Below are 13,096 nucleotides of genomic sequence, written 5' to 3'. Positions count from 1 at the left end.
AGGGAAATATGAAGGGGTCACCCTGAACAGAGATGATAAAGGGAGAAGGAGGAGGTACATGCAGAATATTGCAGGGACTAACTACTCCCTGGATCTCTGACAGTGCGCATCTTCAGAGAAAAGTATCTTTACTTCATTAATCATGGAAAAGACACTGGACATGGAATCCACAGTGGTATTCAAGAGGGCGTGGGCCAAATGGAGAAAGGCAGGCACAGAGGGAAACTGGAGTGTCATGTACACTAAACAGTAACTACATATGTGTTCTGTTACATTCTCTCCTCATGCAAATGTAATGTAATAAAGCCTGAGGCCTGAGCAGTGGATGAGAACCATGGGTTCATTCTGCCTGAGGGATTTGTCATTTCTGGTTTGAACTGTAGTTAACAGCAAGCTATCACAAGTAATCTGCAGCCTGACTAAAAATTACTCTCTCAAAAGTCTAATAAACTATAAAGCATAAAACCACAAATGTTAAACACTAATTCTTCTAGAGTTTAGCCCAAGTAGTCTCTGTCCCAAGGAGCATGCTGGTTCACATAAAGACTTTTTTCTTTAACGTACTGATCTCCGGCATGACTGCAGAACCTTGTCCCTTTTTATAATCTGATGCAGAGCAGAAAAAAATTCATAAATTGCATATCTATTACACAGTATTTTCACCTCTCTTGTCAACCTGCATTCAACTATTTTAGACGGCAGAATTCTAAACTGTGAACATCTCTACATACAGTGAAACCCAGACAGATTCTTAAAGAGGTAAAGATCTTTTCACATTGGTCTGAAGATACCAACACACTGTTTTTGCAGCTCGGATTGTCTCTTCTAGTAGCATCTGTAACTTCTTTACAGGTAAGCTGCGAACAAAGAGTGTGAGAACATAATAGATAGATACTAACAGACAGTCATGCACCAAGCAAGCTCAGTTGTGAAATTACATAATACTGAAATTTGTAAGACAAATACAATGTCATTTAATGTAAGGAAGTGACAGAAGGCTGAAACCTGATCTGAAATTAAGCTACCACTGATCTTGACCTCAAATTTTACTTTCTAGGCATATAGGTAATAAGACAACACTATAATTCTGCAAATCTTAAGCTTTTAACACCTATACTGCAACAACTTAAAAGCAATCATTATCATAAATGTCACCTGTACCTCATAGCATTTTTCAGTAGCTCTGGAAGAATATAATCTAATGGCATTGGGATGAATGGAAATTTAGCAGCAACATGGCCATTGATCCGAACCCGTGGGGCATTTCCATACTGATGCTCACACAGCCGCCTAGGAGAAAGGATAATGATTACTCATCAGTGGTCATATTTTATTACTGTATTTTTTGTTTCTGTTTTAATTTATTTATTTTTTTATTTTTATTTTTTTTTTTTGAGATTGTGAAAACAGTCGTCCTAAATCAGAATTCTGCATCAACTATCTCCCCTCAGGATAAACTCTGAAACATCCCCTAAAAATGGAGTTATCCTACCAAAATATGCAGTAAAAGCCACAATGAAAACATTAATGCAAGCTTGTTCCTAATTATCCCTGCAAGTTAGCTATTCCTATTTTTTCTGCCAATTACATAACCACACAGTTGTGTGAACATTGACTCTAGATGATGGTAACTGCTGCTGTGACACCCTGACCCCATGTGCAAAAGTGTAAAAAAGGGTTGTGTGGATTGATGTTGTTTTATAGCATGTCCCTAAATGCACAACCTCTGTTTCAGACACTTCGATAGATGCATTCAATCAGTAAATAAACAAACAAGACTTGCACATACATACATACATACATACACACAAATATTTCAACCAGGGGCATTAATACTCTTCTAGCTTGCCAATATATCAAAACACTTTTTCCCGTAATAAGTGTCCAGGCTGTTCTTAAAAATATCTAAGCTAATACTTGCTTTAATGTACTTCGGCAGTCTATTCCATGCATCAGCTACTCTATCAGAGAACCAATTAGTACTCGTCTCATTCCTACAGAATCTGCTACATAGAGTGTCTGATGATTCTCTAGTACTTTTGATAACCCAAAGACACAATTACCGTACCAATGCCAAAGTCCTCCTGACAAAAATGAAACAGCAAAAAGAGAAAGGCAGGACACTGCTGTGCGAACACCGTTTAATGAACCAAGAAATTCACAGGTTAGCGCTTTCGGGATAAAACCCTTCTTCAGACAATGTAAAAGTTTCTAACAATACAATTAAATACATAACAGATAATGACCTAAAATTCAAAGCAACCAATCAAGCATTAAAATAAAAATAGAAGCATTAGTAAAAAACACGCCTCTTTTGTAGAGCCGGTTTTAGTAGTGGGCATACGTGGGGGTGATATAAGAGCACTCACTGAATCCCTTGAGTCACGTTGGATTATAGAACTGCAAGCGCACAGGGAACCAGGACTAAATGACCTGGTCCCTTTAAAACCTGTGTCCTGCCTTTCTCTTTTTGCTACTTTTGATAACCCCAAACATCCCCAAAGGTAGTCTCTAAATGCTCTATATACCTGAACAAGATCTCCACTTAGACATCTGTAAGAGACGCTGTACAAGTTCAGATATTTTAGTCTTTCATAATGACTTACATTTTCACATTTATGGATGCCCTTGGTATATTTCTGCTGTACTCTTTCCAGTTTACTCATGCTTGTTTTCTTACAGGGTTTCCATATTGTTATTCCATACTCAAGTTTGGGTCTAATGTAACTAACAAACAATGACTTCATCATTTTAGATTTCCTAGACTTTATAAATCTTCTCATACAACCTATAGTTCTATAACTATCACTAACCAACTGGTTGATATGATTAGAAAATTCATAGCTGGATCTACCCATATACTCAGGTCCTTTAATGAGTCTACAGTTTCAAACACTGTGTGCTGTATTAAATATTCACCTTTCAATTTGTGTCTCCCAAATCTCATATGCTTAGTTTTTAATGTATTTATCAGCATATTATTCTCCTGTGCCCAAAAGGTCAATTTTGTCAAGTTATTTTGCAGACATGCTTTATCTGTAACATATGCAATCAGTTTACCCAATTTTTCAGGTCGTCTGCATACAGGCTGTAGAACACCTCAGATGAAAAAGTTAGGTCTGAAAGATACAATCTAAACAAGTAAGGGCCTAGGACAGAGCCCTGTGGGACACCCTGACTGTAACCAAGAATTTCACCTGTCCAATTGCTGTATGATACTTGCCATGTCCTATTTGTAAGCCTTGCAGCTATCCATCTTATCAAGAGTACATCAATACCTAATTGTACTAATTTATTGATCAGTGTTTTGTATATGACCCTGTCAAGTGCTAAAGTTAAGTCTACATAAATTACATCACAGCACAATTTTTCATTCACAGCTGCTATTATATTGTTATAAAACATCATGTTACAGGTGGTAATAGATCTATTTTCAACATATGCATGCTGATATACAGCTTCAAGTCCCAAGCTATCCAATTCTGACAATAACTTATCCAATATTACCTTCTCCATTATTTTTACACAACGTGAAAGTACACTTAAGGGTCTATATGACTACGGGTTTCTCCTACTCTCCCCTTCCCCTTAAAAACAGGTTTAATATGCGCATGTCTCCAATCCTGAGAAATCTCCCCATATATATACGACCTAGTGAATAGTAGATATAATGATACTATAAGTTCTTACTGAATTACAGTTCTGTACTTACCATAACTTATCTGTAGTCACCATTCATTATGTTAGGGTCTTGGATCCGATATCGGACCCAAGATGGCATACTCTGACAAATAGCTTAGCTCAAGCTCCTCCCCTTCCATAATGCTCTGCTGCCCTCTAACCCCTCAGATCGAGTTTGCATAAGGAAATAAGACAGACCAAAACTACCACCACCAAAACAGGGCCACCATCATCCAGCTAATCTCTCAGGAAGGGGGCTGGAGGGTGGGACTGGGATGAATGGTGACTACAGATAACACAGATGCCAAGTTATGGTAAGTACATAACTATAAATCTGATGTTATCTTAAGTCACCATTCCTCAAGTTAGGGTCAGAGTCCCCAGCTACCTAAATCCTGGGAGGCCTCAAGGAAGGAAGGACATGCCGAAGAACCATGAAGTCAAAGGAAACCCTTCCTCTAGAAACCAAATCCAACTTATAGTGGCAGATGAATGTGTGAGGAGAAGACCACATTGCTGCTGCACAAATGTCATCTAAGGATTGACTGCCTGCAAACGCTGTAGGAAGTAGACACTGCCCTGGTGGAATGAGCCCTTACTGGTGCAGATAAAGGAACACCTTCTGAAGAGTAAATAAAGGCAATACATTGCAAAATCCAGTGGGAGACCGTAACTTTTGAAATTCCTCTGCCCTTTCTATTCATAGAAAAGGCTACAAACAACAGGTCTGAACGTCTTAAATTCCTAGGTCCTATGCAGACAGAAATGAAGCTGACTATGAACATCCAAGGTGTGCAGAAATGTATTCCCCTTTATTGGCATAGTTAGGGAAAAATACTGGAAGATGAATACATTGATTAAGATTAGCTGTTGAAGCTACCTTGGGCATAAAAGATGGATCTGGTTTCAGACGCACGCTGTCCTTATGGAATATTAAGTAGGGCGGCTTAATTGCAAGACCTTGCAGCTCAGAGCCTCTCTTCACTGAGGTTACTGCCACCAAAAGAGCAGTCTTCCATAAAAGAAATTTGAGATCGCAAGATGCAGCCGGTTCGAAGGGTGGTTTTGTTAAAGCCTGCAGCACCAAGGCCAGATCCCACTGAGGAGATGGATGCTTAACAGGGGGTCCCAAAAGAAAAACACCTTTTAAAAAGGCCTTGCAGAGTCGAGAAGAAAAGGAAAAATCATTGCTAAGATGAAAATTTGAAATCGCTGCCAATTGAACCTTGATCGTGGAGAAACTGTCCCTTTCCTTAAATAGCGAAGTCAGAAAGAGGAGGATCTCAGGAATGGAAGCTGAATAGGGGTCCAGATTCTTATTCTTTGCCCAGATAGAAAATTTCTTCCATTTACTGATATACACCTTCCTAGTGGAAGACCTCTGGGAAGCAAGGATAATATCCTTCACGGGCGAGGCAAGCCTGGACTTAGCCAAAATCACTAGAAGTAGACATACCACACTGTCAGATGCAGGGTCTGAAGATTCTGGGGTGGAAGCAGAGACGGATGGGATACAAGATCCGGGGTTGGATCAAACACCCAGGGTGGATGCTTCAAGTGAGACCGTAGAAGGGGAAACCACACCTGGCAAGGTCAAAAGAGGGCAATGAGGGTCAATTGCATCTTGAGGCATCTGGCTTTCTGAAGTACTCTGGGAATTAAGGGCAATGGGGGAAAGCATGCAGGGCACCCAGAGCCAATCATAAGCGAGCGCATCCCTGGGGGATTCCCCTCTAGGGGGATCAATGCAAACAATTTGCTGCATTTGTGATTGAGAGGAGAAGCAAGCAGATCACAGCTTGGATAACCCCACAGACGGAAAAATCTGTTGAGCCACCACTGGATTCAGGGACCACTTGTGAGGGGTCAGAATAGCCCTGTTCAATTTGTCCGTCAACATGTTGGATGCTCTGGGAATGTGTGAGGTAATGAGAAAGCACCTCGTGCACATCACCCATTCCCAAACCCTCGTGGCCTCTCGACAAAGCAGATAATGTCTGCCCCCTTGCTTGTTTATATACCAGACAACCGCCATTTTGTCTGATAGAGCCACAATCGTTCCCGGAGGGAGGTAATCCTGAAAAGCTTGCAACGACAGAAGGGCCGCTCTCATCTCCAGAATGTTGATGTGCAGCTTGGTCTCGGAAGGGGACCATGTCCCCTGGACCAACTTTCCCTGGATATGTCCCCCCACCCTAGTAGGGAAGCGTCAGTGGTGACCGTGGGAATCAGTGGACAGAAAGACCTGCCCGCTAAGAGGCCCGGTGAGCGAATCCACCACAAAAGATGCTTTCGACATACTGGGGTGAGGCGAATGGTGAGCAACAGGGGATGCAGAAATAATGACCACTGAACTGCAAAGGTCCACTGTAGAACTCTCATGTGGTACCGGGCCATTGGTACCAAGTACATAGCAGCCGCCATGGACCCTAGAGCCTTGATAATGTGTAAAGCCGGAGGACATATTTTCTCCAGCAGAACTTGAACATGGGTGCGAATTAGACACCCGGCAAAGATGAAGGGCTGCGATCTGTGTGGTAGTATCCAACACAGTGCCTATGTACTCTACATGTTGAGGAGGACTCAAGGAAGACTTGGCCACGTTTACTGTAATTCCCAACTGATGGAACAGGCAGAATACGGTACGTATGTTGTCCAATATTTGATGCTTTGTAGGGGGCATTAGGAGCCAATCATCCAAATAGGCAAACACGTGGATTCCCTGCAGCCGGAGATGAGCTGCCACTGCTGCCATGCATTTGTTGAACACCCGGGGGGCTGAGGTGTGACCAAAGGGCAGGGCCCTGAACCAAAATGATCAACTCCCAAGCAAAAGTGGGGGAAACCTCCTGGACCTTCGATCCATTTTATATGGTAGTACACGTCCTGGAGATCCACTGAGAACATCCAGTCGTTGCTGTGCAAGAGGGGCACAATCGACTGCACAGTGACCATCCGAAACTTCGACTTCTATACGAAAAGGTTCATGTGACTGAGGTCCACAATAGGACGCAGGTCCCCTGTTTTCTTTGGAACTAAAGAAGTGGGAATAAGTTCCAGATCTTCTCTGCCCTGCCAGGACCTCTTGGATGGCTCTTTTTCGAAGAAGGTTTGCAACCTCTTGCCAGGCCAACTCTTTCTGACTGGGTGGTACGTCCAGAAGAGTTCTGTTTTTTGGGAGGACTTCCAAAAAGGGAATGTAATAGCCCCTGGAAATAATGGTTAACACCCACTGATCATTTGTAACACTTACCCACGCTAGAGGGTGCAAAGATGAGAGACTCCCGAATGCCTCCAGGTAAGGACAGTCAGGCAACATCTCAGAGAAGCTGAAAAGGTTTCTCAGAGAAGGGCTCCCTGGAACCTTGATTCTGTGGGCTTCCTCTGCCCCTATGGCAACATCTGCCATTGAAACCTCTTCCCCATCCCCTGGAAGAGGAATCATCCTGAGCATTCTGGAAGGAAGACTGCACCTTCCGAAACCGCATTGTCTTATTCCCCTTTTGGGTCTTAGAGAAGGATCTTTGAAAGGTAGAAAATCTGATCCCGACGGCCAACGTCTTCCCTTCCTGTTCACTGAAGGTCAACGTCTCTTTCATGCTGGGACCAAAGAGTGGAACCGTCTAAGGGGGTGTTGATAAATGACGTCTTGAAGGCCTCTGCAAACCCGCTTAGGCACAGCCAGGCATGACGCCTAATGGCGATGCCTGAACCCACCACCTGTGAGGACCCTTCCACAGCATTGGAAATTAGCGTCATGGATGAATTAGCAACCGAATGAAGGGTGGCCAGTTTGGGAGAAACCACCTTAAATTCCTCCTCAGACATGGACCCCATGAAGCAAGCTGACAATTCCTTAATCAAATACCTCTGGAGACGGGTGAAATAAGCAAGATAATTTAAGGCTTGCAGGCTAAAGGAAGCCGAAGCGAACACCCGCTTTCCAAATCTGTCCAGAACTCTCGATTCGCAATTGGAAAGATGAAGAACTCTGCTCTGCAAACTCCTTTTTGTTGGCAGCGGCCATTACAACAGCATCAACCAGGACCACTTTGGACCAGAAGGTTTTGTTCGCTGGGGGCTGAGAAATTTGTCCGCTTTTTTAGGCATTGGCTCCACGGTAACTGGCTCCTTCCAAGCCCTGCTGACCACAAGATTAATAAGAGAGTCAGCAGGGGGGGGGGGGCAAGAGATAGACGGGCCCGGTACCAAAAGCCTCCAGAAATACGGTTTCCTCAGAGGACAGGGATTGGGCTGATCAACTGCCTTTGGCCTTGAGGATCTCGAGTATGTCTTCAAAGGTGACGTCCACAGGTGGAGATCTCGGGGACCCGTCCCCTTCATCAGCATCTGCATCTTCAGTTAAAGACTTTATGGATGAGTCGAGATGTCTCCTTTTACATGTCCTTTTCCTAGGAACTTCTTCCACTGGAGGTTGCAGGGAAGACTCAGAAGAGGAGGGGACCCCTATGGGGGAAGTACCCCTTTGGAGGCTAGGACTGGATGGGCTGACCATAAGCAGGATGAAGAGGTCCACTTGGATACTGGAGGGTAGGTAGGATGACTGTGGGTGGGGGAGGCAGCTCTGATAGCAAAGAAGGACCATTATTTCTGCCTGGAAAGCAGAAGGACTGGAGGAGGTACATGTCACCCTCTCCTGCCGATAACACCACAGCTGAAGAGAGGGTAGACCCTGCTGGACAGCACCAGACCAGAGCTGTCGAAGGCCGAGGTGCCTAGGGGCAGAGACAGGTCCAAAAATCTGGACCCAAATCCAGCCCTATGGACCCCAGGTCAGCAGCCCGGCCCGGAGGGATGGGCTGTCCTGGGGAAGTAGGAACAGCACCAAACTGGGGCCGGACACTCCCATTGCCTCCACTCCATGCACCAGTCCCTGGGAATCCAAACCAACGGTCGGATGAAGAGCAGTTTAATGGGAAGTGGGAGACTGAGGCCCCGGCCTGTGGAATGGGGAAGCCAGAAGCCCCAACTCCATCTGAGCTTTCAGAAAGGAGCGCATCATCCTGTCCATATCCATGGGAAAAACACTCCTGGACAACCTGGATGAGATGGAGGACCTGACTGGAGAGCAGTGTCTAGACTCTGAGGATCTCCTCTTGCGTTCTCTCGAGTGAGACCTGTGAAAGGGTGAAAACATCTACACTACCCTCAATGGATCCGAGGAAAACTCCTACACTACAATAGGCTCTGACCCAGCCCTCCGATCGGGTCTGCTTGGAACTGACAGAACAGATGGATCTGAGGCAACTGCCCTCGACTCTCTCAGATCCAAGATGGTTGAATCCGTAGACAATGCACCCATCCTTGGATCCGTGGGTCTCGGCTCCAGAGCCTTGGATCCGGGGTGGGACCCGATAGCATCGGATCTGAAGACCTGGAGTCCAATCCAGGGGTGGACTCCCTAAAGGCTCTAGGATCCGACACCTCCCCGACTGGAGTCAGATCAGAGGACTTTGGATCCGACAGCCAGGGTCGCTTGGAAGGGACCTCTTCACCTGGAGGAACTCTCTTCTTAGTCCCTAAACAGCCCACTTTAGTCGGAGTAGCAGTGACCAGGGGGCCCCCTTTTACTAAGCCTTTAATCAATAATATGTTTTGGCGGTTGACCAGGACTCTGAGGTTGAAGGCAGCACAAATACCACACTCAAACCTCCAGATGGTTGCCAAGACAGTAGAGACACTCCTCGTGTGAGTCGGAAACGGGCATTTTCCGACCACACGAGGAGCATCTTTTAAAACCCAAGACTTTGTCAGCCATGTATCAAACCCCAACAACACTGCCGAAAGAAAATCTGAATACCTGGCTCCAAACACAAGCGAGATTAAAAAGAACCCAAATAATCCATCCGATACTAAAAAACCAAACGAGACACCAACCAACAAACAAATCAATAAACACATCAAACAAGCTACCATTACTAAAGGCTATAGCAATGGCTAAACCCCCAAGAAAAAACAGTGCCAAAAAAACAAAGACTAAATGTCAACTGGGAGGGGAAAGGTACAAATACAACAACAACAAACCCACTACTATTCAAACGGAAACCTAAATAAGAGGTAAAAAAAAAAAAAAAAAAATCAGAGAACCTACTTACTACTCATGAGGAGCTGAGCAATCTGCATCTGTCTAGATCAAGTGGCAAACAAGATCTGAGGGGTTAGAGGACAGCAGAGCATTGTGGGAGGGGAAGAGCTTGAGCTAAGCTGTTTGTCTGAGTATGCCGGCTCGGATCCAAGACCTTAACGTGAGGAATGGTGACTAAGATAACATCAGATGTGCTCTCAGGTCACTGTTACTAATCCTGTCTCCTCCCTGTGCTTTGTTTGGATCCAGTTTGTACAGTTCTTTTTTCAATATAACTTAATTTGATTCCAGTATCTGAGTTACCTGGGAGACACTACGACAACTTATCACCTCTTTTGTGGAGCCAAATGGATTTGCATAATATTTTTAAATATATCTATAATCTGTTGTCCAAGTATAAATTTTGGAAATCTGCACACAGTTTATTCATTTGTATATCTTTAGTCCTTCCACATTATGTATCTATAAAACAGTTTCCTATTATGCTCAACATCTTTATATAAATTTTCTTCAAATTTTTTTTTGATCTCGTCTCACACTATGCTTAATCTGTTTATTTCAGTTTTCAAAGTTGTAGTTCGACCTCTCTTCCACTTCTAATATTTTTTTGTCTCTCATCATATGTATCTTATTCTTATGGAAATCTTTCCCCCGACGTATGCCTAGATTTTGATGTTAAACATTTTATTGATGTTTTGTACTCAATTTCTCTTTGAAAACTTTTCATATTCAATCTGCAGTTTTTCCACTGAATACCTCACTCAAGTTAATTTTAGATAGTGACTGTTTTGCTTCCATATAATCTGTAATTAAGCTTCTGTGCATTGGTTTAGATTTCATTTTGGCAGAATTAACTAGCAGCAACTAAACCTTTACAACCTCATGATCACTGGACATCAACAGTGGTAAAACTTGAAGTAACAGCAATTTCTTTAGGAACACAATGTGTAGTATATGTTCCGTTCCCTGGTAGTTTTTTTTTTTTTTTACAATCTGAAGCAATTGTTCCTGAATACATGTTGTGAATAATTTCCTCACTAATGTAGTTGAATCAATATTATTCCAGTCTGTTTCTGGTAAATTTAAGTCCCCAGCTAATATTACTATTCCCTCCTGTGTTTCATGCAAGAAATGTATGAATTCCTCTAGGTCATCTACACTTGACTTTGGTGGTCTGTACACTCCAACAATTGTTATATGTTCCAGGGTTGTCTTATTGTCACAGTTACACAGTCTGTAGTATTGGTGTCATCACTGAACATGCAATAATCACAGGTCGCATAACTATCTTTCATAACACCTCCACCTGATTTTTTTGTTAGAATTACTGTTACAGTAGAAACATTTATGCCCTGACAGAACTGGTTTTCAGTCATTGTTCTTTAACCATGTTTCACAAACAATAATAAAATCAATCTTGTGGGAATGTAGCAAATTTTCCAATTAAAAAAAAAACTTTATTATTAATGCTCCTAGCATTAACAACCATCAGAGGTGCATCAAATGTTATCTGTGAACTGTTAAATTTTCGATCTGGCAAAAGTCCTGCCTAATGTTTGTCAAATATTGCAAAATATCTGCTGCAAAAAGTCTCTTCCCTGATCTTGACAAATGCATGCCATCCTGTCTGAACACGTGTGCCCAAAACCAGCATTGGATGCTCTACACATTTCCATTTTTTACAACAGGACATTTTTCCATGTAGGTATTTACCCCCCAAAAATCTTTTCATTCATGGTGACCTGACTATCCTTTCTATAGTTGATATGTGAAAAATATGTCGTAACACCAGTACAAGCTGTTCTATCTAAGAGGGAATTCAGTTACCTACTAACAGTCACGAGTCTTTGCAGATGAGATCATTTGTACTGACATGAATAAAAACGGATCCATATTTCCGTACATTAAGGCGTTCCAAGGCTTATCTCACATCTTCTATTTTTGCTCCTGGCAAGCATAACACTATTCGATGCTCATTATCTTCTCTGCAAATATAAGTATCGGTTCCTGTAATAACTGAATCTCCAATTACAATATCTTTGTTGACCAGCTCTGAAGAAACTTCTAATACAATATCTGCTCCCCCACACCTTTTCTAACTAAATGTACATTTGTGCTGCTCTTATTCCTGCTGCTCATAGGTTCATAGTTTAGTACTAGGCTAACTGCCCTTGCGAGCCATTTTAAGCCTAGCCAATTATCCCTTGTGAGACTCAAACTCTGCACCTTGTGTTTGTAAGGCAAACACCTTAGCCATTAGGCCACCCTCTCAACTAAAAAAAAGTTTATAAACTCACGGTTGGAGACATGCACGAGTGATTTTTACAAACTCACGGTTGGAGACATGCACGAGTGATTTTACAAACTCACGGATGGAGACATGCACGAGTGATTTTACAAACTCACGGATGGAGACATGCACGAGTGATTTTACAAACTCACGGATGGAGACATGCACGAGTGATTTTACAAACTCACGGATGGAGACATGCACGAGTGATTTTACAAACTCACGGATGGAGACATGCACGAGTGATTTTACAAACTCACGGATGGAGACATGCACGAGTGATTTTACAAACTCACGGATGGAGACATGCACGAGTGATTTTACAAACTCACGGATGGAGACATGCACGAGTGATTTTACAAACTCACGGATGGAGACATGCACGAGTGATTTTACAAACTCACGGATGGAGACATGCACGAGTGATTTTACAAACTCACGGATGGAGACATGCACGAGTGATTTTACAAACTCACGGATGGAGACATGCACGAGTGATTTTACAAACTCACGGATGGAGACATGCACGAGTGATTTTACAAACTCACGGATGGAGACATGCACGAGTGATTTTACAAACTCACGGATGGAGACATGCACAGTGATTTTACAAACTCACGGATGGAGACATGCACGAGTGATTTTACAAACTCACGGATGGAGACATGCACGAGTGATTTTACAAACTCACGGATGGAGACATGCACGAGTGATTTTACAAACTCACGGATGGAGACATGCACGAGTGATTTTACAAACTCACGGATGGAGACATGCACGAGTGATTTTACAAACTCACGGATGGAGACATGCATGAGTGACTTTACAAACTCACGGATGGAGACATGCATGAGTGATTTTACAAACTCACGGATGGAGACATGCATGAGTGATTTTACAAACTCATGGATAGAGACATACATGAGTGATTCAATAAACTCACAGATGGAGATATACACAAGTGATTTTATAAACTCACAGATGGAGACATGCACGAGTGATTTTACAAGTTCGCAGAT

General features: G+C 42.9%; 1 protein-coding gene across 1 annotated transcript in view; it reads right to left on the bottom strand.

The window, feature by feature from the left end:
• LOC122787253 (3-methyl-2-oxobutanoate dehydrogenase [lipoamide] kinase, mitochondrial-like) overlaps positions 1–13,096 on the bottom strand; it is a 422,261-nt gene that overhangs the window by 80,096 nt on the left and 329,069 nt on the right. The window contains exon 8 of the mRNA XM_044053859.1: positions 1,162–1,290. Within this exon, the coding sequence (XP_043909794.1) occupies positions 1,162–1,290 (129 nt within the window). The remainder of the gene's footprint in view (positions 1–1,161; positions 1,291–13,096) is intronic.

Source organism: Protopterus annectens, chromosome 13.part0 (assembly GCF_019279795.1).
Source record: "Protopterus annectens isolate FY-2018-M chromosome 13.part0, PAN1.0, whole genome shotgun sequence".
NCBI classification, from domain to species: Eukaryota; Metazoa; Chordata; order Ceratodontiformes; family Protopteridae; genus Protopterus; species Protopterus annectens.
Note: the sequence above shows the minus strand (reverse complement) of the source record. Positions and strands in the feature narration are given on the sequence as shown.